The 24,391-nt window shown below is 34.6% G+C and overlaps 2 protein-coding genes and 1 pseudogene across 4 annotated transcripts; 1 reads left to right on the top strand and 2 right to left on the bottom strand.

Annotated features, from left to right (window-relative positions):
- The first annotated feature begins 11,007 nt into the window (after window positions 1–11,007).
- On the top strand, window positions 11,008–14,402 carry LOC120073104 (ankyrin repeat domain-containing protein 13C-like). Its single transcript, XM_039025726.1, has 2 exons — window positions 11,008–13,191; window positions 13,872–14,402. Exons 1-2 carry the CDS (start codon window positions 11,785–11,787, stop codon window positions 14,253–14,255), a joined length of 1,791 nt encoding a protein of 596 aa, XP_038881654.1. The 5' UTR covers window positions 11,008–11,784; the 3' UTR covers window positions 14,256–14,402.
- A 1,584-nt stretch (window positions 14,403–15,986) lies between these two features.
- Window positions 15,987–17,509, bottom strand: LOC120073107 (annotated as a pseudogene).
- A 1,307-nt stretch (window positions 17,510–18,816) lies between these two features.
- LOC120073105 (probable beta-1,3-galactosyltransferase 2) lies at window positions 18,817–22,967 on the bottom strand. Of its 3 annotated transcripts, none has more exons than XM_039025727.1 (12): window positions 22,732–22,956; window positions 22,456–22,606; window positions 21,970–22,066; window positions 21,569–21,621; window positions 21,261–21,484; window positions 21,109–21,172; window positions 20,649–20,721; window positions 20,392–20,512; window positions 20,066–20,153; window positions 19,843–19,968; window positions 19,430–19,539; window positions 18,817–19,332 (listed from the first exon to the last, which is right to left on the bottom strand). In XM_039025727.1, the coding sequence occupies exons 2-12, from the start codon at window positions 22,569–22,571 to the stop codon at window positions 19,184–19,186; spliced, it is 1,221 nt and encodes a 406-aa protein (XP_038881655.1). In that variant the 5' UTR covers window positions 22,572–22,606; window positions 22,732–22,956; the 3' UTR covers window positions 18,817–19,183. The 3 variants fall into 3 exon arrangements, with proteins under 3 accessions (XP_038881655.1, XP_038881656.1, XP_038881657.1); XM_039025728.1 differs by having other exon boundaries at window positions 18,820–19,332; window positions 21,270–21,484; window positions 22,732–22,950; XM_039025729.1 differs by having other exon boundaries at window positions 19,191–19,332; window positions 19,430–19,477; window positions 22,732–22,967.
- Window positions 22,968–24,391: the final 1,424 nt, after the last annotated feature.

Below are 24,391 nucleotides of genomic sequence, written 5' to 3'. Positions count from 1 at the left end.
TTTATTTTAAATAATGTCTAATTATTTTAAAACTTACAGAGATCGAGCAACAATAGCCTTCTTGATGTTGCAAATGATCCAAACTAGGTCCTTACTGTATGCAGTAATAACGAGAGCTACATGGAGGAGATATATTATATGTACTATATACCTCTTGCAGGTTCCTAGCCGTAGATGACGTGCTTGAGTAGAAGAAGATGAGTTCGATGAGGTTGACCAAAATGTGGAAGAATTATCTCATATGATGTAGACGTGAAGCCAAACTGGTTATACTAGCTCGATAATGATGATGTCAGCCTTTGGTTTAGGATATTATGATTTAGAGGTCGGTCCATCATCTTCATACATACATGGACATGGGCGTAACCGTGGAGAGCATAGTGAATATTCATATTATGAAGCGCCTGCTAGGGGTGATCGTTGAAACCGCTAAAACCAAACTGAAACCAAATTAATGTGTTTTGGTTCGGCTTGCGAATTATTGCGGTCGGTTTGGTTTCAAATTTAAAAACCAATTTGAAGCCAAACCAAACGCTTTTTTAATAAATATATTAAAAAGCAATATATATATATGTACACACACACACTAGAAAATATGAAAAAGCACGAAAAAATTTTTAAAATCATGAAATCGGACCAAACAGAACCGCTTATAATTGAGAAAATATGAAAAAGCATAAAAAACAAAAACAAAAATAAAAAAATCGTGAAATCCACCTGAACATGTGGTTCGATTTGATTTAAAAAAAAACATTTTTTAAACTTCACGATTCGGTTCAGTTTGAGTCCCAAACCAAATCGAACCGAACTGTGAACACCTCTAGCGCTTGCAAAGGTACCAGATCTACTAAAGGACTAAGAGGAAACATAGAATCAAGAGGAATTAAGCAACCTAGAGTTCAAAGTCGACGACGACAACCAACTAAAAAACGATGACGTCCGCCATTTGGAACACGTCCATTTTATTATTATTATTTTTAAATGAATGAAAAATATTAAATTATTGCATTGATGTGGACATTTTAATTTGCATTTAATTATTTTTCAATTATGAACAATAGTTGTAATATGGAAGAAATAAATATTGAGAATTTGTTATTTTTTATGATGTATCTTAAAGCTTAAACAGTTAAGGATGAAACAACAGTAAAATTTTCTTATTATTAATAAATACGATGATAATTTTTTTATAAAATATGTTTTTCTTATTAGAAAAAGGAAATGAAGAGGAAGAGTATAAATATATATTAAAAAAAATAAATAACCGAACATTCGACCATTGTTGAAAATAGAAAAGAAAAATAAAAAAACTAACTTGATCGAGTGTTAATTATTAACATTGATGTTTTGATGAATATTTAACATTGATCCTTGATTATTTAGTTTATTTGATATTTACTTGAGATGTTAATTATACTATTTAAGAATTATGTGTGGAATAATTCAACCGTGCAACATTTAACTAGTGAAGTTAACAATATGAATTTGTCAAAAGAAAAATTAAGACCCTTGTTTGATGTCTACTACAATTTTGAAATCTGTACTGATTTTAACACAATTTCTTTATTATATATTTCAATTTTTCAGGTAAATGTTTGAATTTTTTACCCAATTTCAAAAATAAAAAACAAAAATTTTAAAACTATATTTTTTTTTTCATTTTTAGTTTTCAAACTTGAATTGAATTTTAAAATCCATCGTTAAAAAGTAGGCAAAAAAAATAAATGATTATTATTTTTTAAAAAAAATCAAATAATTATTAAACAAGCTCTAAAAATTTAAAATCCAATCTATTATAGTATCTTTAAGTGTATAGACTAAATGAAATAAGTTTAAAGGTCTATCTTAAATATTTTTAAGAGTTATTTTCAAATATAGAAAAATGAACCAAAATATTAACAATAGACTGTAATATTTTGTTATTATTTTGTAGATAGACACAGATAGTGGTTTATTGCTATGTGATATTTTGTTATTATTTGTAAATATTTTTAGTAATTTTATCATTTAAAATAATTTTTATTTTATTTTTAAACCTAGAATAAAACCCTTGCAATCTTGAAAAACATACTATTTATAACCAATTTAAATATAGTTCTACTAATTAAAACATATTTCATCGACCAAATTTAGAAGTTTGAACTTCTATTTCATGTTGTTGAAAAAAAAACATTATTATTTGAGTTTAATCATATGTAGGAGTGAAAGTTCGACTATTCAAGCTTTTAATTTTTTAATCAATGAAATAATTTCTTAACTAATTAGTTGACCTTATAATTTAATCTTAATCTTTAAGAACATGACATGTTTGCATTTCTTTCACTCCAAATTCGATCCTTCCTTTGTATTTGAAATTCAATATTTTGATGACTTGGTGGTGTGCCATTCCTTTATATTATATGATTATTTGTATTCTAGTAAAATCGTTGCTCAAGCGCTATTTAAATATATGCATCTTAATTACAAATATATATATATATATATAAATTTCGATTTTTTTTTATATATATCTTGATTAATCTTATAAAACAACCCGTATGATCATACAAATTTTAGGTAATTATCAAATTCATATTTAACTTTCTAAAAATGATCGTTTTCATGTCTAACGTGTTAAAATTGTCCATTGGACTATTTTGAAAAGGAAAAAACGTGTTAAAAATTGAATGTGGTGTTGTTTTATTTGACACATTTGGATATGCAAATATCTTACCAGATGGTATTTGCCACACGAAACTCATTTTGCCAAAATCAATATAATTAACCTTTTCCAAGTAACGTGCTCATATGACCAAATATTTATATACAGTAAGAACAAATATAATTCAATAAATCAATTACCATACAATTGTGTGAGTAGTTAGTAAGTCCTTTATTCTAAAACATTGTAAGTCAGTCTACAAAACCTAAAACTTAGACTCTGATATCAATTCTGACGATCCGACCTTTTTGAATACTCTGATAAGGGTTGTTACTCATAATTACATATTTACATTCAAAACATTTTGATCATTGAGGAAAAAAATCATTAAAATAATAAGGATAGTTTTTCCAAAGTAAACTCCAAAACAAATAAATAGTTTTTCCAAAGTAAACTCGAAAACAAATAAATAATAAATAAATAAAACCTTTGTTTGGGGCCGTAAAATAATGAAGGTAAAATAACTTAAACAGATAAAATTTTGACCAACATCGAGTTTCAAATCAAAACTTTTAAATAGCTTGAAAACATAAACTGAGCGGACACGGTTTACATGTCCCATATGACACGATCACAGGTCCCTCTCGTCACCTTCTGGTCCGTTCCCATCCTTACCTGAAAAACATAAATTAAGAGAGGTTGGGTATAAAAATACTCAGTAAGTGATCCCATTACCGGGATCAAGCTATGCATTCACGAGCAGAGAATGATGGGCTCGTGGCTCAAACAACTACATCTGCCCTAGATGATGAAAAGAAACCAAAGGACGTACTGTCTTGTCTTGACTTGCATGTCTAGTGACCTGATGGCACACCGTCAAACATGGAAAAGTAACATGAACGTGAACCTATCAATTCACGTATGTCTAGTGACCCGTGGGCACACCGTCAAACATGAAAAAAATAACATGAACGTGAACCTGTCGATTCACGTATGTCTAATGGCCCGAAGGCACAACATGGAAAAATAACATGAACGTGAACCTGTCGATTCACGCATTCTAGCGGCCCAAAGCCACACCGTCAAACATGAAACTAGACCCGTCAATCCTCTAAAATAAAACATGCATCAAAGAAAGACGGTAAACTGTCTTATTGGTCTAATCATGCATCACATACATAATTTCATTTGTTTAAAATTTCAACCATGTTCATAATACTTATAACGGTCATGCAACAAGTATATCACAACGACAAAATCATGCTTTTAGAGTCCATTAATTAACTTTATAAATCTAATTTAGGCCATCTAGCATGAAGGCACCGGTAATAGTACCACTTACCTCAAATTAAGTCAAGGACAGTTATCTCGACAACCAACTCCAACAATTCATTTGAACTAAAACCAACGAAAGGACCAAACGATCGTAAATCCTGCTAGAAAGCACGTCACTGATCTCCAAACTTCGAATAGTAAATGTTCAAAAACTCGTTTTCCCTGTTGGACAGTGACCAGAAACGCTCTCAAACTTCAATCTAAAAACAAAACGTAAAGGATATCAACTAATTTGGGCAAAAGCTAATGGGTGGTCAAGAACCTCCAAGAATTCTAAAACTTACCCAAAATATCAATTTCGGTGACAATGACATCAAAAGTGGTGGCAATCATAGATAGGCCGCGGGTGGTGCTTTTGGATGGCATAAATTGTTTAGGCTAGCGGCTGATAGTGAGGGTCTTGCATGAGGAGGGTTTACGAGAGTGAGAGAGAATGGGAATTTCTAATTTTATAGATTTTATTCAGCAACGATTAGGAACAAACCAGAGCTTCAAAAAAAGATCCAACCGTTCAAAATGAAACTCTATATGTCTCGAATAGAATGACCAAATTTGAGCATGATCCAACGGTTCAAACTCCAGAATCAATAATTTTTGTGAAAGTTGTTGGTGAAAAACCGAATTGTTTTCTCCCCAATTTGTTTGCCTCTTTTCGCTCTCATTTAATTTAGAAAATTTTCAATTTTTTAAAAAATTTTGAAAAGATAAATTTTATCACAATATCTCCAAAATCTCCAAAGATTCTATTAAATTAATAAATCAATTAAAATTTCAAATTATCTTAATTTAGGCTTCAAAAACCAAAATTAAATGTCATGAAATCTATTAATTTGACACAAATTAAATCCTTCTAAATATTTAAATCAATTCAAAATCATGTGAAATTAATTATCTCCTTAATTTTTTTTAAGTTGGTCCTAAAATCCAAAATCAAAGGGAAGCAAAATTCAATATTTTCAAGATAATTAGTTCGAATATCTAATCAATTAAATTCAATTTAACCAATAAAAATTTTTCAATTTTTTAAATTTAATCTCAATTTCCTAAATGAAAGGAAAATTTAAACTCAATAATTTTAGATAATTATCTTAAATTTTCCTGAAATTTAGGATGTTATATTCTTCCCTTACTTTCGCCCTCAAAAGTTCAAGTCCTTAAAAGCTCGTGATACTTAGTTCTTGTCTCACCTCATGTTTCCAAATTGCTTCTTCAGACCGATAATTCTGCCAAAGAACTTTTAATTAGCACTAACTCCACGTTTTAGAAAGTCTTCATCTCCTACCATGAATTGTATAACTTATCTGAGACAATATCATGTTACTATTTAATCTTAAAACAAACACATATCACCATTTAGGACCCTCTTATACATGAGTCTGAAAATCTCACTTAAATGAAGCTCTTGAATTCCCCATCTACTATAGAGCATTTGTCATTCCAAAATACATCACCATAATCTCATAATAGTTGTAACCATTACCCGATGCCAGTTTCTAAGATAAAGATCTTCATGATTGTATACATCTATATTGAGAATGTTCACACTCCATAGAGTAGGTCACCTCACTGTCCATGCAACAAAAAACATATCTCCCATGGCATTTCAAGTCCAGGATTCAGAATTCGGATTCGGCACCTAATTGCCCTGACAATCTCCTGCAACTGAGATACGCTATCATATTCAATCCGTAATAGTTGATATAAAGTCGTGTGAATCATCTTTCTTTCCTAATAAACAAAGCTGGTGTGTCCAAGGCAAAACATTAAGGAAAATATGAAACACATTGCTAAATGGTTCTTGTATCAGTGACTTAGGCTATTCCAACTCTACTAGAGTCCTTCTATGAGGAGTCTTAAGGATAGGAGTTGCTTTTAACTCAAATTCATCTTTAGTGCTGAGGGTCATTCTAGGAGATCAAATTTACTCAACCTTAATACTCATATAGCTTGTTTCTTACTTGGAGCTAGATTACTTTTGTTGGGTTTTATGTCCTAAAAACTCACAGTTTGTAAAATAATAAACATTTTCTATTATCAATATACTTGTTATTGATTTATAAATTGTATGAAAGTATAAATCCAATAAACTAAGACCCATGACTATTATATGAGTACTTGAACTTTATGTGGAGATATAAGAGTGGATCAGGTTCGAGTAAATAGTCAAAATGATCTATGGTACACGAATGAGATTGGGTACCTTATTCTTGTAACACCATTGGATGCATCCTACTTTGTAGTTGTTACAAAGAGTTGTAAAGTGCTACATACGATGTGTTCCTAATTCGTACATGTTATGACATGAAAAGTGGGGATGTCCTATGCAATGAGTTTGTATAAGATAAGGGCCAAGAAATAAGTCACTTTTATTTTATAACGCTATTTACTGTTTAAGACTTGACTATTTCACCTAGATGACCTAGGTAACTCGATCTTAATCTTGAGCTAACAATGAGTTTGCATCAACCTAAGCAAGCTATATTTTTTTTTTTTTTTCAAATAATGCTTACTACAGTCCAAAGTTTCAAATGGTAATAAGAGATTTCTCATTTACACTAAAACCGACGCCTTCTTTACACTAAAACCAGCGCCTTGTATCCACCCATATCATGTTTTAAAATCCAAACCATACTTAACTATTTGGGAGTCTTGAACACATTAATTTCCATTTACCTCTCCAAATTGAAAAAAAAAAAAAAACATTCCTTAAATACTTTTAGTTTTCTTCATATCTATCCTTGCTTAACCCAACAACTTGAAGGTGCAATTTTCACTTCAAGAGTGAAACATAATCCCTAAATCAAGACATATGACCCTTTATAACTTTTTCTATAAATCTAAAATTCCACTCCAAACTTGGAACTATAGTAAGGTATCCCCACAAGATAATATTACTTTTAAACTTCAAAATGTTTATCCTTCCTCTTGGTATGGTTAATTAAACTTGAACCTTTTCATTGCAACAAACACATAGTTCAAACCAAGCACCTTAAGAATTTTCAATCCAATAACACGTTTTCTCCCATCTAAAGGCAACTATAATTTCAACCATCTTGGCATTCCTTGATCAATTCATCTTACCTAGGTCTTGTAAAGAGTTCCTCATACTATCGCTTTATGCTCCATCTAGTAATTCTTCTTATTTTTAGGCACGTTATATAAAGAATCAAAACACCATACATTACTCGCTCCACCAACGTCGATACCATGAAAGTGATCATGACCTATTAATCCTTTCAAATTTTTTCTTGGAACATTTTGATTTTAATATCTAGTAATCCTTAATAGAATTTATAGTCTCTTCTTCACCTCTTTCTTATCTTATAAAGAAACTTTAATCTCGTAACTAAGAACGTGTGCCTTGTGATAAAGTTCCTTGTAGCACCACTAGTTTTATTCTCGTAATGCAAAACTTAATATTATTCCCCAGTGATTTCCAATTCACCTACCTTATTCTATAGCTTAACCAAATACATCCATTTCAGCACTTCATAGTTCTATCAGATTTCAATATCCTTGAACAGAAATATATGTCCGTTTCTAACAGTCCATCCACGAATTAAACTAACACCAAATGGCCTTATTATGATTCTTCTTTCTTTCCATAACACCAAAACAAAATAGTTATCTCATATTAACTTCTTTCAGGTCGTTAAACTAGCAATAACAGTCAGTCGATACATAAAACTTAGACATGAAGGCTTTTAAACACATTTTCCATAAAATATTTAATGAAAGAACATACCTGGCGAGGACGAAGGATTCGTGAATAGCCATAAGGGACACAAAACGAAGACTTACATCGTAAGTTAGTCTACAGAACCTAAAACTTAGGTTGATACCAACTGTAATGATCCAACCTTTCGATTACTCTAACAAAGGCCATTACGACTAAATACACATTTAAAACCCAGATATTTTGTTAAAAAAATCATCAAAACAATAAGGATAGTTTTTCCAAAATAAACTCGAAAATAAATAAATAAAACCTTTATTTGGGGCCCTAAAATAATGAAGGTAAAATGACTTAAACAGATAATATTTTGACTAACATCGAGTTTCAAATAAAAAATTTTAAATAGCTTAAAAACGTAACTGAGCAGAAGCGATTTGCATGTCCCATATGGCACGAACATAAGTCCCTCTCGTCACTCGCCGGTCCGTTCCCATTCCTTACCTAAAAAACATAAATTAAGAAAGGTTGAGTATAAAAATACTCAGTAAGTGATCCCATTACCGAAATCAGGCTATGCATCCACAGTAGAAAATGATGGGCCCCTGACTCAAACAACTACGTCTATCTTAGATGATGAAAAGAAACCAAAGGTCGTACTGTCTTGCCTTGACTTGCATGTCTAGTGGCCTGATGGTACACCGTCAAATATGGAAAAGTAACATGAACGTGAACCTGTCGATTCACGCATGTCTAGCGACCCGTAGGCACACCGTCAAACATGAAAAAATAATATGAATGTGAACCTATCGATTTACGCATGTCTAGCAGCCTGAAGGCACACCGTCAAATATGGAAAAATAACATGAACGTGAACCTGTCGATTCATGCATGTCTAGCAGTCTGAAACCACACCATCAAACATGAAACTAGACCCGTTGATCCTCTGAAATAAAACATGTATCAAGGAAATACGGTAAACTACCTTATTGGTCTAATCATGCATCACATACATAATTTTAGTACTATTTAAAATTCCAACCATGCTCATAATACTTATAATTGTCATGCAACAAGTATATCACAACGACAAAATCATGCTTTTAAAGTCCATCAATTAACTTTTTAAATCTAATCTAGGCCGCCTGGCACGAAGGCGCTGATAATATTACCACTTACCTCAAATTAAGTCAAGGACAGTTATCTCGACGATCAACTCCAACAATTCACTTGAACTAAAACCAACGAAAGGACCGAACTATCATAAATCCTCCTAGAAAGCACGTCACTGATCTCCAAACTTCGAATAGTAAATGTTCAAAAACTCGTTTCCTTTGTTGGACAGTGACCAGAAATGCTCTAAAACTTCAATCTAAAAGCAAAACGTAAAGGATATCAACCAATTTGGGCCAAAAGCTAATGGGTGGTCAAGAACCTCCAAGAATTCTAAAACTTACCCAAAATATCAATTTCAGTGACAATGGCATAAGCGGCGTTCGCAACCATAGATAGGCAGCGGTGTTGTTGTCGGACGGCATAGATTGTTTAGGTTAGCGGCTAGTAGTGAGGGTCTTGCATGAGGAGGGTTTGCGAGAGTGAGAGAAAAGGGGAATTTCTAGTTTTACAGATTTCATTCAGCAGTGATTAGGAACAAAAAGCGATCCAACCGTTCAAAATGAAACTCTATATGTCTCAAACAAACTGACCAAATTTGAGCACGATCCAATGGTTCAAACTTCGAAAATTTAAAATTTTTGTGGAAACTATCACTGAAAAACCAAATTGCTTTCTCCCGATTTTTCACTCTCATTTAATTTCGAAAAATCTCAATTCTTTTTTTTTTTTTTTTTTAATTTTAAAAAGATAAATTTTATCACAATATCTCCAAAATCTTCAAAGATTCTATTAAATTAATAAATCGATTAACTTTTCAAATTATTAGACTTCAAAAACTAAAATTAAATGGCATAAGATCCAATACAAATTCTTCCAAATATTTAAATCAATTCAAAATCACATGAAATTAATTATCTTTTTAATTTTTTTTAAGTTTGCCCTAAACTCTAAAATAAAAGGGAAGCAAAATTCAATATTTTCAAGATAATTAGTTCGAATGTCTAATCAATTAAATTCAATCTAATCAATAAAAGTTTTTCAATTATTTCAATTTAATCTCAATTTCTCAAATGAAAGGGAAATTTAAACTCAATAATTCTAGATAATTAACTTAAATTTTCCTGAAATTCGGGATGTTATATAAACAGTGACATTTTATTATATTTGAAAATATTTACAACAATTTTGCCATTTAAAATAATTACCCATATATATAGAGAGAGAGGGAGGGAGTTGTTTTTAAATATAGAAAAATAAATCAAAATATTTACAAAATATAGTAAAATTTTAGAACTATCAATGATAGACACTGATAGACTTCTGTCTATCATTGATAGTTCTAAAATTTTGCTATATCTTGTGAATATTTTTAACAGTTTTACCATTTGAAATAATATATATATATATTTATATTGAATTATGCACAAACAAGTTATTTACCTTTCAAATATTAATTATTTTACAAATTTAAACGCATTCATTTATTATTTAATACATTTGTTATATGCATTTATTTCAAATATTAAATATCTATACAAGTTACAAATATAATAACCAAACTCAAAGTATTTATAGATATAACACAATACAATTTTTTTTTAATAGAAGTCTATCAGCAGCGATACTAATAGATTTTGTTATTTGTATAATTATTTTACAATATTATTATACGCTTAACTATTAGTCCTAGAAATATTACCCATTGTCGTTACCCTTTTTCATAAATGGATTCTACTCTCTTCTGTATTCAAAGTTATTGTGAATGATTTGCCAAAAATTGACTTTTTGCTTCTGTTTCATTTAATATAATAATTTTCCTAAAAGGTTCTATTACATTTTCTCTATTTAATAGGGTAACTGTTTTTCTATTTAATGTGTTAATGTTTTTTGAAGCTGAAATTAATTTTGTGATTAAAAATGGTTTTCAAACGGATCTTTTAGCTTCCCTAAAATAATTGGGGCTGCTTCTTCAGTCAATTGCTTCCAACTTCTGCTTCTGGTATATTTTTCTGGGCCAAATGATTCTAGTAATTTTCTGACGAGTGCTTGTCTATTAAGAGTATCGTTACCTTAGAAAGCAAGACCATCAATATTAAGATTGTATCGAAATTACTTTCAAAAGCAATGCAATTTTATGATATAATAATTGATTTATTCAACACCCATTGTACAAGTTAAAAGGGAAAAAAGACAACGTACAAAATAGAAACAAATTTAAGGGAATTTTAATTTTGTTTAGCTTCCGGTGTACAAGATATCGTAGGCAGTAGTAGCCAGAGGCAGGTTGTCATCGTGTCGACTGGATGGGCTATGTATGTTGTGGCCCAATAAACCAACCTCATCCTAGTTTGGGCCTAAGTGCGAGAAGAACAATTGGGCCTGGCCCATTAGACATGGGCTGAAGGATTTGGTGGGGGTGGGGACAAGCATCTGTGCGGAGCGTTGCATGCAGAAGGGTGACCACTGGCAGGCACTGAGCGCCCGTGCCTGTAGTGACGCCTCCATCACCATTCCTCTCTCTGCCATTTTCTGACCAAAATCCCCCAATTATTAGTATTACCCACACACTCTCCATATCCTTTTTCCCAGTCTTTCTTACTTTCCTATACTCCCATATTTCTCTACTTTATTTATTAAGAAGAAAAAAAAAGAAATAACCATCTGAATTTGGAGACAAAGCAAATCGACTAAGCTAAGGTTGAGGCAAGGGAAGGTAAAGTACAGACATTGTAAAGAAATATGCACAGCTTCTGCTCCAAGCCCATTACCAAAAGACGCGCCAATTCCCTCTCTCTCGTGTTTCCCAATAAAGACACACACCACTTTTACTATTTTGCCCTTACTTCCTCTCCTCTTAACATTCTCTTCTTCTTCTTCCTTGTGAGACTATGATGAATTATAAAATTAAAAATTAATAATAAAAAAAACAAAAAATCCCAACCCCACAACATTTGTCGCTCTCTTCCCATTTCGTTTCTTCTTTCTTCCTTGCTTCATTCTTTCCATTTTCACCTCTATAATGGCGAAGTCGTCGACCCCCACGACGACCTCGCTTTCCACCATTAAACCTAAGGATTATGCTCATAGTCCTGTCCATTACGCCGTTGCTCTTGCTGATCATTCTGCTCTTTCGCGTATCGTTTCAACTCTACCTCGTCTTGCTGATCCTGCTCTTATTCACACCGAGGCTGATTCTCTCGCTCAGGAGCGGATCGCTGACAAGATCTCTGCTGTTCTCGACCGCCGTGATGTGCCTTACCGGGAAACTCCTCTCCATCTCGCTGTTAGGCTTAAGGATGCTTTTGCTGCAAAAACTCTTTCCTCTGCTGGGGCTGATATTTCTCTCCAGAATTCCGCTGGTTGGAACCCTCTGCAGGAGGCTATGTGTCGCCGGAGTTCTGACATTGCGCTCATTCTACTCCAGGTTCACCACCGCGCTGCATGGTCTAAGTGGCGCCGACGATTGCCGCGGGTTATTGCTGTTCTTCGTCGAATGCGAGATTTCTACATGGAAATTTCGTTTCACTTTGAGAGCTCTGTAATTCCGTTTGTTGGGAAAATTGCTCCATCGGATACTTATAGAATCTGGAAGCGTGATGGTAATCTCCGAGCGGATACGTCGTTGGCTGGATTTGATGGCTTGAAGATCCAGCGCGCAGATCAGAGTTTTCTCTTTCTCGGAGATGGTGATCAGAGTCACGACATTCCCTCTGGTTCTCTGCTTGTGATCAACCGTGACGACCGCAAAATCTTCGACGCGTTCGAGAACGCGGGGGCTCCGATGAGTGAGTCTGACATTGCGGGATTCTGCTCTCAGACGAGCGTTTACCGGCCTGGAATGGACGTCACGAAAGCAGAACTCGTCGGAAGAACTAACTGGAGAAGACAAGAGAAAACCGAAAGCGTTGGAGAATGGAAAGCCAAAGTTTACGAAGTACATAACGTAGTGTTCAGCTTCCGATCGCGAAAAGTAGCCGGTGGCGAAGGTGACGTGGCAGGTAGTGAGCAGGTCCTCCCGCTGGAACTCGACGAAGACGACGACGGATTCTTAGTAGCGGAAAACCCTAGTTTCGCGCTGCCTGACAGGAACAGCACTGACCGGCGAAGACACAGTAGCTTTGTTCCTGAAGAGAGGGAATGGGTAATGATGCCGAGGAAAAGCGTAGACATACCGTCGGCGACAGCGCCACCCCCAAGGAAGGTCGGGAGGCCGAATTTTACGGCGGTTCCAGTTGAGCCGCCGCAGACCAAGGAAAAGGAGTACGTGAGAAGCTTACGTCCATCGGTGTGGTTAACGGAGCAGTTTCCGTTGAAGACGGAAGAGCTTCTTCCTTTACTCGACATTTTGGCGAACAAAGTGAAGGCGGTGAGAAGGATGAGGGAGCTGCTCACCACCAAGTTCCCGCCGGGAACTTTTCCGGTCAAGGTAAGAATTGAAAAAAAGGAAAAGTAAACACTACAACTGCAAAACGTCTTTCTGGGGTCAATTAAAGTGGGCCCTATCTCAAGCCTTAGAATTTCGCTTTTGATTATTATATTTTATAATTTATTTTCTTAATTGGGCGTTCTTTCGATGCCCAAGCAACGGTCTCTCACGAAAGTATACTGAAGAAGAGAGAGCCCTCTGATTGGTTGACATCCTGGTGGGGCCTCCATGGTCGGTGATTGAACGGCGATGGGATCGACTGGGTTGTTTTGATCCTACGGTGATGGACTGCTGGGGTCCACCTTATTCGAGGATTTACTCTAGACAAAGAAACCACCCGGGCCCCACTTTGCGTTTTTCGCTGAATCCTTGTTTTCCTACCGAGGGCCCCACTCTTAATACGCTTTAATTTCTTTTTTCCTCTCACAAAACTACAAAAAAAACAATAAAGACCCAAATAGAATTTGACTCAAATATTAAAACGTGGCAGCGTAAGAGACAACGCAGACTTGGGTCCTTTCAACCATTTTTTTAAAATAATAATTATTACTATTTGTGGGAAAAAGAAAAGTTTCAAACTTATTCAAAACGGGGGATGCATTAAAAATTTAGAAGATTTTTTTTTTTTAAAACGTAAGTCAATAATAATTAAGGGGAAATCTTCTGTTTTGGATCTGTAGGTGGCTATTCCGGTGGTGCCAACTGTGAGAGTGGTGATAACATTCACCAAATTTGTGGACCTTCAACCGACGGAACAATTTTACACACCATTCTCTAGTCCAAGGCAACTAGTCAACAGTGGAGGAGATGATCCATCTGAATCACACTGTTCATCTTTGCCGTCTTGTTCTTCATCTTCATCGACATCGACATCGACGTGGCTGAAGCGAAGCACCAGCCACTCAGCTGTTGGATCGACAGCTAAACAAAATTATCGTTGTTTATGGTCGGCGGCTCAAGATGAAATAGATCCATTTGCCATTCCAAATGGTTATACGTGGGCGAGGTCCGATGACAAATCAAGCAAACTGAAAAAGTCAAAATCCACAAGGAAATCGAAATGATTGTATGCTGGGAGAGATGAAATGATGACGAATGATGAGAAATGAAATGGAATTAATTTAATTAGTTTAATGGATTTGCTTGTGCTTTGAATTCACAGATACGATGTAGATAACCCGTCTAATTATATAACTCACTTGTCCTTTCCAGAATGTTGGTAGTCTAGATTTTTTATTTCGGTCAACAATTTTAGTCAACTTGAAAGAAATAGTTGCAGACAGTTTTATTCTTTCTTTGTCGGAATTTTGATCTTTGCCCACCCAATTCAATATTCTTCCCCCCGATTCTTATAATTTGAATCCTTTTATTTTTTTCCTTTTTGGACCATCTCTTATTCCAATGCCCCACGGTCGGCCCCCCTCTAATTTTGATGATCTTGTGAATGAACAGTGGAAAAAGTCTAATCATGTGCTTTATTATCTAAGTAAATGGGGGAACATCCACGTGATTATTGAATAATTGATGAACTAAACAGTGGTGTTTGATTAGAAGTTTGAATTTGAACCCAGGTTATATCAGTAGATATTTGGTCCAAGTTTTACAAGCCTTGTGAAAATGAGATGCCTTGTGATTACGAGGAGGATTAAATTAAGGATGTTTCTTTTAAAAAAAGAAAAAGATGCCCAAAAGACATAGTTTGCTTCGTTAGATGGAAACCAGTTGGAGTTGGCAAGTCGTTAAAAAAGTATTATTGCAGTGGTAGTAAAAGACAGCCCATCCACCTATGGCCCTGCGTGCTGCTGCTGCTGCTTTCTAAAGGCGTTTCGAGCAATTATTATCTAATCTTCCTCGAATTCCTTCACTAAGTTTCTGTAGTTCTTCATAGTTTTCGATCCCCAGGTATGACTCTCAACTTTTATCACAAGCTACTTCTAATAATAATTCTGATTCAGATCTTTTCTGTTTTGTTTGTGCTTCTTTTAAGTTCAAGATATGTTCTTTCTTATGAATAAAATCTTTAGATTAGATCTCTCTCTTGTTTCGTTTATAGCATCTTAGAAATGGTTAAAACAATATGATAGCAAAAACTAGCTGTATTTTGAAGAGAGAGTTATAATTTTCTGTTATCTTTACCAATCTGGGTAATTTAATGGATATTCGAACAAGAATATGTTATTTTTGGACATAAATTTTGTTGCTGTTACTTTTAACACCAATAATGGATAGTTAGTGAGTTTAATGTATTGGTTGGGAATTAGAAACCATGGCTGCGGAAGCACCAAGCTGGGCTGACCAATGGGGAGCAGGAGGCATCGGTGCCATGGAAGAAGACGATGACAATAAAGCCAAAGGTGGCCGGAGCTCAGACAAGAAGGGTGGTTCTAAGCCTGGATTTGCAAAAGCTAAGGCGGCGACAGTGGCTGGTGCCAAAAAGATAGGAAGTGGAATATCTAATGGCATCAAGTGGATCATGAACCCACGCAAGAAAAGCTCCAAGTAAATTAGGAAGATTTGTCTCGACATCCTTGGCACCAGAATAACAGAGAGAGAGAGATAGAGTTCTACTCTTGTTATCAAAAGATTGAAACTTTTCATCATTCTGGTATTTGTTTTGAATGTTGGCAAACATGGTGTGTTAGAGTTTTAGACTTGATTCGGCTGAGACATTCCGTATTCTATGGAGTTCAGGTCTCATCCTGTTACCATCTTCTGAATATCAGAATGAAGTAATAGTTTGAGGCTCGTGTCTCAAGTGATTTATGTATCATAATGTCATATTAGACTCACTAAACTGATCAGAAAATTTAATCATTTCACTGCTTGATATTAGAAAGAAGCCAATAGCTATTTTCATTGGTTCACAGCTTAATTGAAAGAAGGAAAAAGAAAAAGAAAAAAACTAAAACATTCAGGCCCACTCATTGAGCAGCACCTTTGATGGAAAGTTAAATATACTAGAATAGAATGGAACATAAAGCTGATGCATTGATTGATCTGGAAGGGAATAGCTAGAATTTACAGGGAAATGTATCATTGTCCTCCAAGGAACCCACCAAAAGTGTTTTCTCCACTGTATGACATGTAAAGAAATCCATCTTCATCCTTATTATCCGCATAAATTGCAGACATCAATGCACCTGTTGCACAGAAGAATTTACTCTAAAGCTAACATTCAATACAAGATCAGAGACTAAGATAAAAAGGGTTGTGACTCACCAGTTGAAGGTAGAGTGTCCTTGATAAATACAAAAATAGCTTTTTCAGCGCTAAGCTTAATCCGTTTCCGAACGACGTAAACAAATTGTCCAACAGTTAAATCAGCAGGAACGAGGTATCTGCAATGGGAAAGACAAAAATGCCACACTGGTTATTCAAGTATACGATGTTGGCGACTTCAAAAATGGATTATCCATGTGCTTATAACAAAGTAATACTTCTTCACGTTCGAGATTTATCCAGAATTATAAAGTATCAATCAAGAGACTGGATTTACTGCTATAACATAATATTTAAATATGGGCCCTTTGGCTTTGGTGGGACTGACTCCAGTGCTTTTTTTCCATGCATCACTCAATAGTCAATCCAATGGAGTTAAGAGTTACCATCTGAAGTAAACCATTATTCATATGATTGATTTAGGTACTTCTGTTTCTAATACACTCCACGTTCAAACTATATGCTAGCAACTCCATTATTTTCATTCGACATATTACTGCAGCTGCTACTAACATACATGCTAGTATTTATTTTAATTTATCAATTCAGAACGTGATAACTGATAGCATCTTGCCATCTGTTCATATTCACCAATTCATTAAGAGAATAGAGAAAGAGAGAGTACTTGTTCCTATCAATATCAGCAATGTTACTCCTCCCAGCTTTCTCGACAATCACCTGATTAACTTAATTGAATCAGTACCAAAACCAAAGTAAATTTAGAAGACCATAGGAAGTAAAGAACAAAATTAGTAACATTATTCTTACAGGTATTCTATCCGGGTACTTTTCCCTTATGCGAGCAGCTTCAGCCTGCCTCTTTTCTGAGAAGTGAAGATTCCAACAGAGTAAGCAATAATAGTTAAAGCATGAAGGAATAGCAAACAGAACACGGATTCAAATAAGGTCACCGACTAAGTCACAAAATCAATCAAATTATAAGCAATTGAACTGATCTAATTCAAATTCCAAGCCACCCCAATGGAATAGCAATACGCGAATCATGTCCATGTAAATATATAAATATATGACCGTTTTGAGAGTCTAAAAGTAAACGATTACCCAAAGGAATTCCGAGTTTGAACTAGCTTCTGGCCATGGAAGAAATCAGAATCTCACGCTACGATTAGCGGCTGAAAATTTAAAGAAAGCGAAACGTTAAAGCCCCAGAGAGAATTGGGTATATAGGAAAAGCATAATCAAAAGTGAAAAGGCGAAGAAAGGCAAAGGTGGGTTGGCAATGGCATACCCAGCCAAAGAGAAGATCAAAAAAGGGAGTTTAAAAATTCAGTATTTGAGTGATGAATCGGGAAGAAGGGAGTGAGAATCAGCAGAATTGGATAATAGGAAAAGAGAATTTAAAAAGAGAGGGTAGAGATGATCATGACTCGTGTGTTTCGTAGATGAACGACCCTCTTTCCACTTCAAACACGTATTAGCCAACCTATTATTTCTCCTTTGAGAACATTCCCCGTCTCTCAAAGTTATCACTCTATCCGTATTTGGGCCGTCCATTTAAATCAGGCCCAATTGTGTCACCTCAATTAGGGCTAATAATTTAAGGGGAATTGGAGTATATAGCAAATCTATCTACATCTTAGATTTAAAATTTTCTTTTGCATTAACTACTAATAATTTCCTTTTAAAATAAAATCCAAAAGTTGTTAAAAAAAAATAATTATTATAATATTTTATGAAATAAGATCTAAATTATCTTAGACGCAATTGAAAACTCCAAATTCTAACAAAACCCGGACTTGCTTGATACACCAACAAAAATCCTAAACCTAAATCTTAATGAAAATCTAAGAAATACATTAAAAGATCTAACAGATTCTAAATATATGACGTGATTTATGATTTATTTTGCTATATATATAAACGAACTAAAATTTTAAAAAATAGGTGCATTTGGTCTTTGAATTTTCAAAATATAACTTTTTAATCCCTAACTTTTTAGAATAGATCTATTTAATCCCCAAGTTTTCAAAATGTTCATTTTTAGTTTTCAAGTTTTTAAGAATGGATTTAAAAAGTCCCTAAACCATTTATTATTTTTGTTTTACATATTTATATGAAAATTTGAATTACAAAAATATGTATGAAGAGAAAAGACGTAATCTTTAAAAAATTAATCTTTAATTTAAAACAATAATAATAAATTAATGCATGGACCGTTTAAACATATTTCCGAAAAATTATAGGCTAAAAATGTATATTCTGAAATTAAAAATGTATGTTTTGAAAGCTCAGAAATCAAACACACGTTCTTTAAAACTCGGGACTAAAAATGTAATTCTCTCTTTATATATATATATATTAGAGATGAAAGAGGTAAAACGGTACTATCAACCTTGAAGTAAGAGTTTTGATTCCCATACAAAAACAAAGCTATGATTTAGAAAGTATAAGAGAGAGAGCACTGCCAAGGACATTCCAATTTGATTTTTTTCCTTTTTCCTTTTCTGTATAATCATATAATTCATTACTATATAAAGAAAAATGAAAAAAAAAAAAAAAAAAAAGGCTGCAGAAAGTATCAGTAGTTCAGACTGAGGGGCAATGTATAAAGAAGTTTGAAGACAGGCCTTTTTCCCCACCCTCTAAATACACACAAACAGCTTCAGTCATTGAGCTTCTGTCTTTTTCTCCTGGGTGATGGCACCTAAAATTGTCTCCTGAAGGACATGTAGGAATTTTGCATCATTCGATTTCATCATTTAGTGTGCTTGGTTTATCTTTCATCCTTTGACTTTGAAAAGCAGTGATTCTGTCAAAAGCTTTTAGTCCACACAGCATTCTCATCTTCTCTACAGCGGCTGTGAACTTCCATTATCCTCTCAACAGACTTGCAAATGCCACTGCATTTCCAGTCAAATGAAGCCACACATGGATTTCCACTCTGAGCCTTCACTTCACAATCTTGCAGCACAAAGTGATTCCATTAGATACATAATACTGTTTCTTGGCAGTGATTTCGTGCTGTTAGGACCAGGACAAATGAGATTTCACAATTTACCAGGTGGGGTACCGCAGCATAGTTTTCTATCATCAACATGCTCCACATCTAAACCAATGAACCAAGATCCCAAAGATACATCTTCGTTAGCATATTTGTGCAGCACATCTCTGCACATATTTCATTAAGCAAATATATTTCATTGCACTAATTTTATACAAGCGTTATCAAAGACTCCTTCCTTCCACAACCAAAAAATTGATTGCAGCAAGAATGTTTGGCAGATAACAATATACTTCTTAGTCATCGCCCCCCATCACTCACTACGATTAGGAATACTCCAATCAGAGCAATGAGATGATGCTTATTTGTCTTATCTTTTTATTCAAAATGAGAATTGATTTGAAACAATGTGGTAATAAGGGCAGATAAATCGTGAAGGACCTGTAATGGTTGTGAGGATGGAAACTTACTGATTCTTTAGTATATACTTTGCCAAGTCCTTTGAAATTGCATAAAGCTGCCCGGTCGCATGACGGAAGTACTTGTTTCCTTCTCCACCAAATATCCAATGCTCTGGTTCATGGTACTTCATTCCCCTATGGCAAAGAAAAAATGATGTTTAAGAAATTGAAACTTACAGATTCCAACAGTTAGTAGCATGAGCTAGATAACATAAAAGGAAGTAATTCTCACTTCTGTGAAAGAACAGGACCAGACTTCATGCAACCAATGTAAACCCGAGGTTTCATTCGATGTGCAGCTAAAGTTGATCCAAGAGTAGCTGTAATAAATCATAAAGCAAGAACCGTATGAATGCATGCAGCACAATCAAAGCTCCTAGAAGACAAAATATTTTGTTCCATAAGGACCTCAATGACAAATAATTATAACTGGTTCAAACGCTTATCACCTATCTGAATGCACTCAAACCCAAAGATTTGATCTGGTTTAAAAAATGTTTTCATTTGCAATTCTGAACACGACATGTACTATTGAGAAAAACTCATTTCAAAGTTTACCTAAGTTGACATGGACGTCGTCATCGACTTTAACATAAAATTCAGCATCCCACAAAGCAACAGCAGTGGCAAAATAAGATTTTGTCTTGGCCGATAGCTCCAGATAGCCTTCAACGTGATTCTGGTTTCATTGTTGGACAAAAATGTAAATGTATAAGTTGTGTCGCACATAATTTTGCATTTAGTTGGACCAAAATGCTGAAGGAGAAATCAAAAAGGAAAAGAACAAGAAAAACAGCGGGAAAAAACTGCACTACCAGTCTCAAGAAATCTCTATTCAGAAGCTCCTCTGCAGCAACAGCTTTATCAAGAATGCCACCTGATGTTGAACTGGTAATAATATCCATACAGTATGAGAAATTTTTATTGATTACTTAAATTATATGTTCTCTACTCAGCCAAGAGATGTTCATGAGATGCCAGGTGAACAAAGTACAGGACCAACAAACTAATAAACTCCAATGCATGGGGATTTTCATTTATCACAAATCCAACCATGGACTAAATTTTGATAAGTCAGGATGAATGTGCACGAATAACTTGAGTAAATTTTTCTAGACGATTAAGGCATCAGATTATTTAAAACTTCATGGATATACATCTGGCAAAAGGATCAAACTATTAGCAACTTTTCCGGTTCTTACAAAACCCAGAATAGAAACAACGTTTTTGAGTTGTAATGTAGACTAACACCATAGAAAGGTAATGTATTCTTACCTATGTCCTATAACAAAGCGTATGATTATCCCTTTCTCTTCCTCGAGCTTCGTTCTTTTTTCACCTTGAAAATATTTTTTCCTTGAGAATGTTTGACACTAATAAATGCGGCCTCAAACTAACCAAAAGATAAATACATAATTTTGGACTACCGATTTCACCTAGTAGCATCCAAGTACTACGAATTGAATCCCTTCGCTTCCGACTGCTAAAAGCTGTATTTATTCCTATAACCATGAAGTATTTTCTCCTCTTCAAAGTCAAATCATCAGTCTTCAGATTGTCCAATGTGAGAGATCCCTTTAATACAGTTTTGTTGTCCTCCATTGCGGCTGCCAATTTCCTTTCCAAATCTGCAATTGTGTCATTCAGTTCCCTGTAGCCAATACAGACAACTTCTGTAGGACATTTGAGAAAATATGAGCACTGATAGAAGTGTTTGAAGAAACAAGCGACTTACTGGATACTGAGCCGTGTCCTTGAATTCTCAATTATGCTTGCATTGTATGCATTCTTTAACGGAAATGATAAGAATGAGACAGTCAAGAAGACATAAAAATTAGTAACCGGATGGAGAATCTAAGCCAACCTAAATCAGTGTAGATTAACAAATAAATCCATGAAAATGATGCTGGCAGTTTCTTCAGCACATGTCTTAGCCTTATAAAAAAGAACCCAATGTTTATGGTAGAATGAGAGAAGAGAGCCGACTTCAAAGCAGATTTTATATCCATGAACACTGTGGGTTTGCAGTTTCACCACATATCTTGACCTCATGAATTGATTGACATATAACTAATATAAGGTAGTAAATTGATGAAAAAGGTTCCTTCAAAGCATATGTATGAAAGATGTACTCACACGTTGTGGATTACAATTCTCAGATTTTATCTTCATTTGTGCATCAGCAACCCTAAAAACCTTTGAAGTCCTTTCACCTTCTGGAACGATCCACATTCTGGGATTATGTAAGTAAAAGAATGAAATCCAAGCATTGAAGTGAAGAAACAAGCACAACGTATCAAGGCATCGGGTTGTTGAGAAAGTAGAAGAATGGAACCTACTTTAGGTTAGTTAATAGTGCTCAAATTCAAATATCAAAATACAGAAAGCATAAGGCTATAATTAATCAGCTCTGCACATCATTCCCAATGCATACGAGAATAGTTTCATCAATGCTAGAACCAAAGGTTAACAGCGACCAATCCAAAATAGAACTGAAGATGATAGTTTCCAAGAAATATAGAATTTAAAATCAATTGAAAATCCATATTCCCAACGTGCACAGTTCAACAAACGAACTCGGAAATGGAATCTAAACCCATTAAAGGATTAAGAAAAAGATACCTGTTAGTGAAGAACATTCCAGCGCAAAAGCTCCCAAGACATAGCAGAAGAACCCAGTTCCTAGAGAATGCATTTCTTGAAGCAAACTCGCTGCCTCCTCTGTTCTTCACCGACATTTCCTTTCCTTCCTCAACTTAGTTCACTTCGCACACTTGGGATTCATAAGAGTGAAGCAAAATTAGAGGAATTAAATGAAGAAGAAGCAAGGAAAGAAACCCAGAAGAAGAATGGAGCCGCAATAGAAAAGGGTTAAATGGAAAAACAAAAATTTCATACTTTCAATGCAAATGGAGCAAGCACTAGATTTGGGAAAGTTACAGCCTTTTGGTTCAATAGCATCGAAAACCCATTTGCGTTTTATAAAGAACTTTTGGTTTTAAAATGAAATTTGGAATTTGTGTCTAATGGATTTGGATCCAATTGAGGACAGAAATAGAATCGGTTAATAGTTCAAAGGGTGTCGGTAAATGGTCCAGAATAATTGCTATCAGTAGCCAAAACTGGAAATTGTGCGTCTCCAAATACTCCGTTAACACTCAACAATAAGTTAAAAACTGATCCCATATTGGATTTTTCCATTCAACCATATTGATTCGAAATCGAGTAATCAACAGCAACAGAGTTTTTTCTTGTTGAAAGTTCTCTAGTTACTGTTTTTTCAGGTGAATCATCAATTATTGTTAGTCTTTATTCGAGTATTTAGCGATTATTGTCTTCATATTTTCTTAATCTTAGAACATTCTTTTTAGGAATAAAGAACTTTTGGGAAAATTGCACAAAAACCTTATTTTGAAGGTCTAAAATGGCAAATGATCCAACTTTTGAAAAAATGTTAAATGTCCTTTTGTTGATGTCATAGACATGTGAAGTTACATAGTTGCGCTATCTTTTATCCTCCTTCCCAATAACACGATTTTCTTTGTCTTCCTTCACAGACCCAACTTTTGGAAAAACTACAATTTCTTCTTCTTCTCCTCGACCATGCTATTCCGCCTTGCATCTCCGGCGAACGATGTGGGACCAGCTCTGCTAACGATGTGCGAGAGAATAAAAGAGAGTGAGAGCTTCTTCGCGACCTTACAGCTCTAACCAACACTGGGCAACCAGAGGTAGAGCGAGACAGGCGAGAGAGGAGAAAAAGACAACTCGTAGTTCCATGGATGTTCGAAAATGGATCGTCAGCAAGAGCAAGAGGGATTTTTTTGTATGTACAAGTCTATTTTGGTAATTTCACTCAAATTTAACATCAGTAAAGAGTCATTTGACATTTTGAGCCCAATTTTAAGGTCATCCGTACAAATCTCCTATTAGCTTTTGGTCATGATTCATCCTAATATTTCAATAAGCCAAGTTGTAACGGGAATGAAAAATTATTTTTCTATAAAAAAAAAGGTGTCATCTCTATATTTTAGGAAATCCCTAGTGCACAAAATAGACATAAAGAAGATGGCGTCAATTTCAATTTTACTCTTAGAGGCCATTTGGATTGAGGTTTTCTCAATGCCTAGAAATTAAGGATGTCTAGGAATTATATGTTTGGGAATCAAGGATGACTATGTTTGGGAATCAAGGATGACTATGTTTGGTTGTGCGTGGGAAAACAGTGTCTCGGAATAGTATGTGGGAATTTAAAAAAATTGAGATTGTCCCTATCAAGCATTTATTGAAATGCTTTGAATCTGTTTATTGGCGCTTCGAACAACCAAGTATGGGGGCGCCGTTGTAGTTATTTACGATTATGATCCTAAGGTTTAGAGTAGTGCGCTATATAAACTCCTGTCTCTTATACACATCTAGATGTGTATAAGAGACAGGGGTACGCCCCCGAAACCTATTCAGAATTTGTAGTGAACCACGTATATCTGTGTGTCTATCTTCTCTATCTCTACGTTCCCTTTTTTTTTTGTGTTCTTTAATTGTCGATTTCGTAACAATA

The sequence above is a fragment of the Benincasa hispida genome, chromosome 3 (assembly GCF_009727055.1).
Source record: "Benincasa hispida cultivar B227 chromosome 3, ASM972705v1, whole genome shotgun sequence".
Classification (NCBI taxonomy): Eukaryota; Viridiplantae; Streptophyta; class Magnoliopsida; order Cucurbitales; family Cucurbitaceae; genus Benincasa; species Benincasa hispida.
Note: the sequence above shows the minus strand (reverse complement) of the source record. Positions and strands in the feature narration are given on the sequence as shown.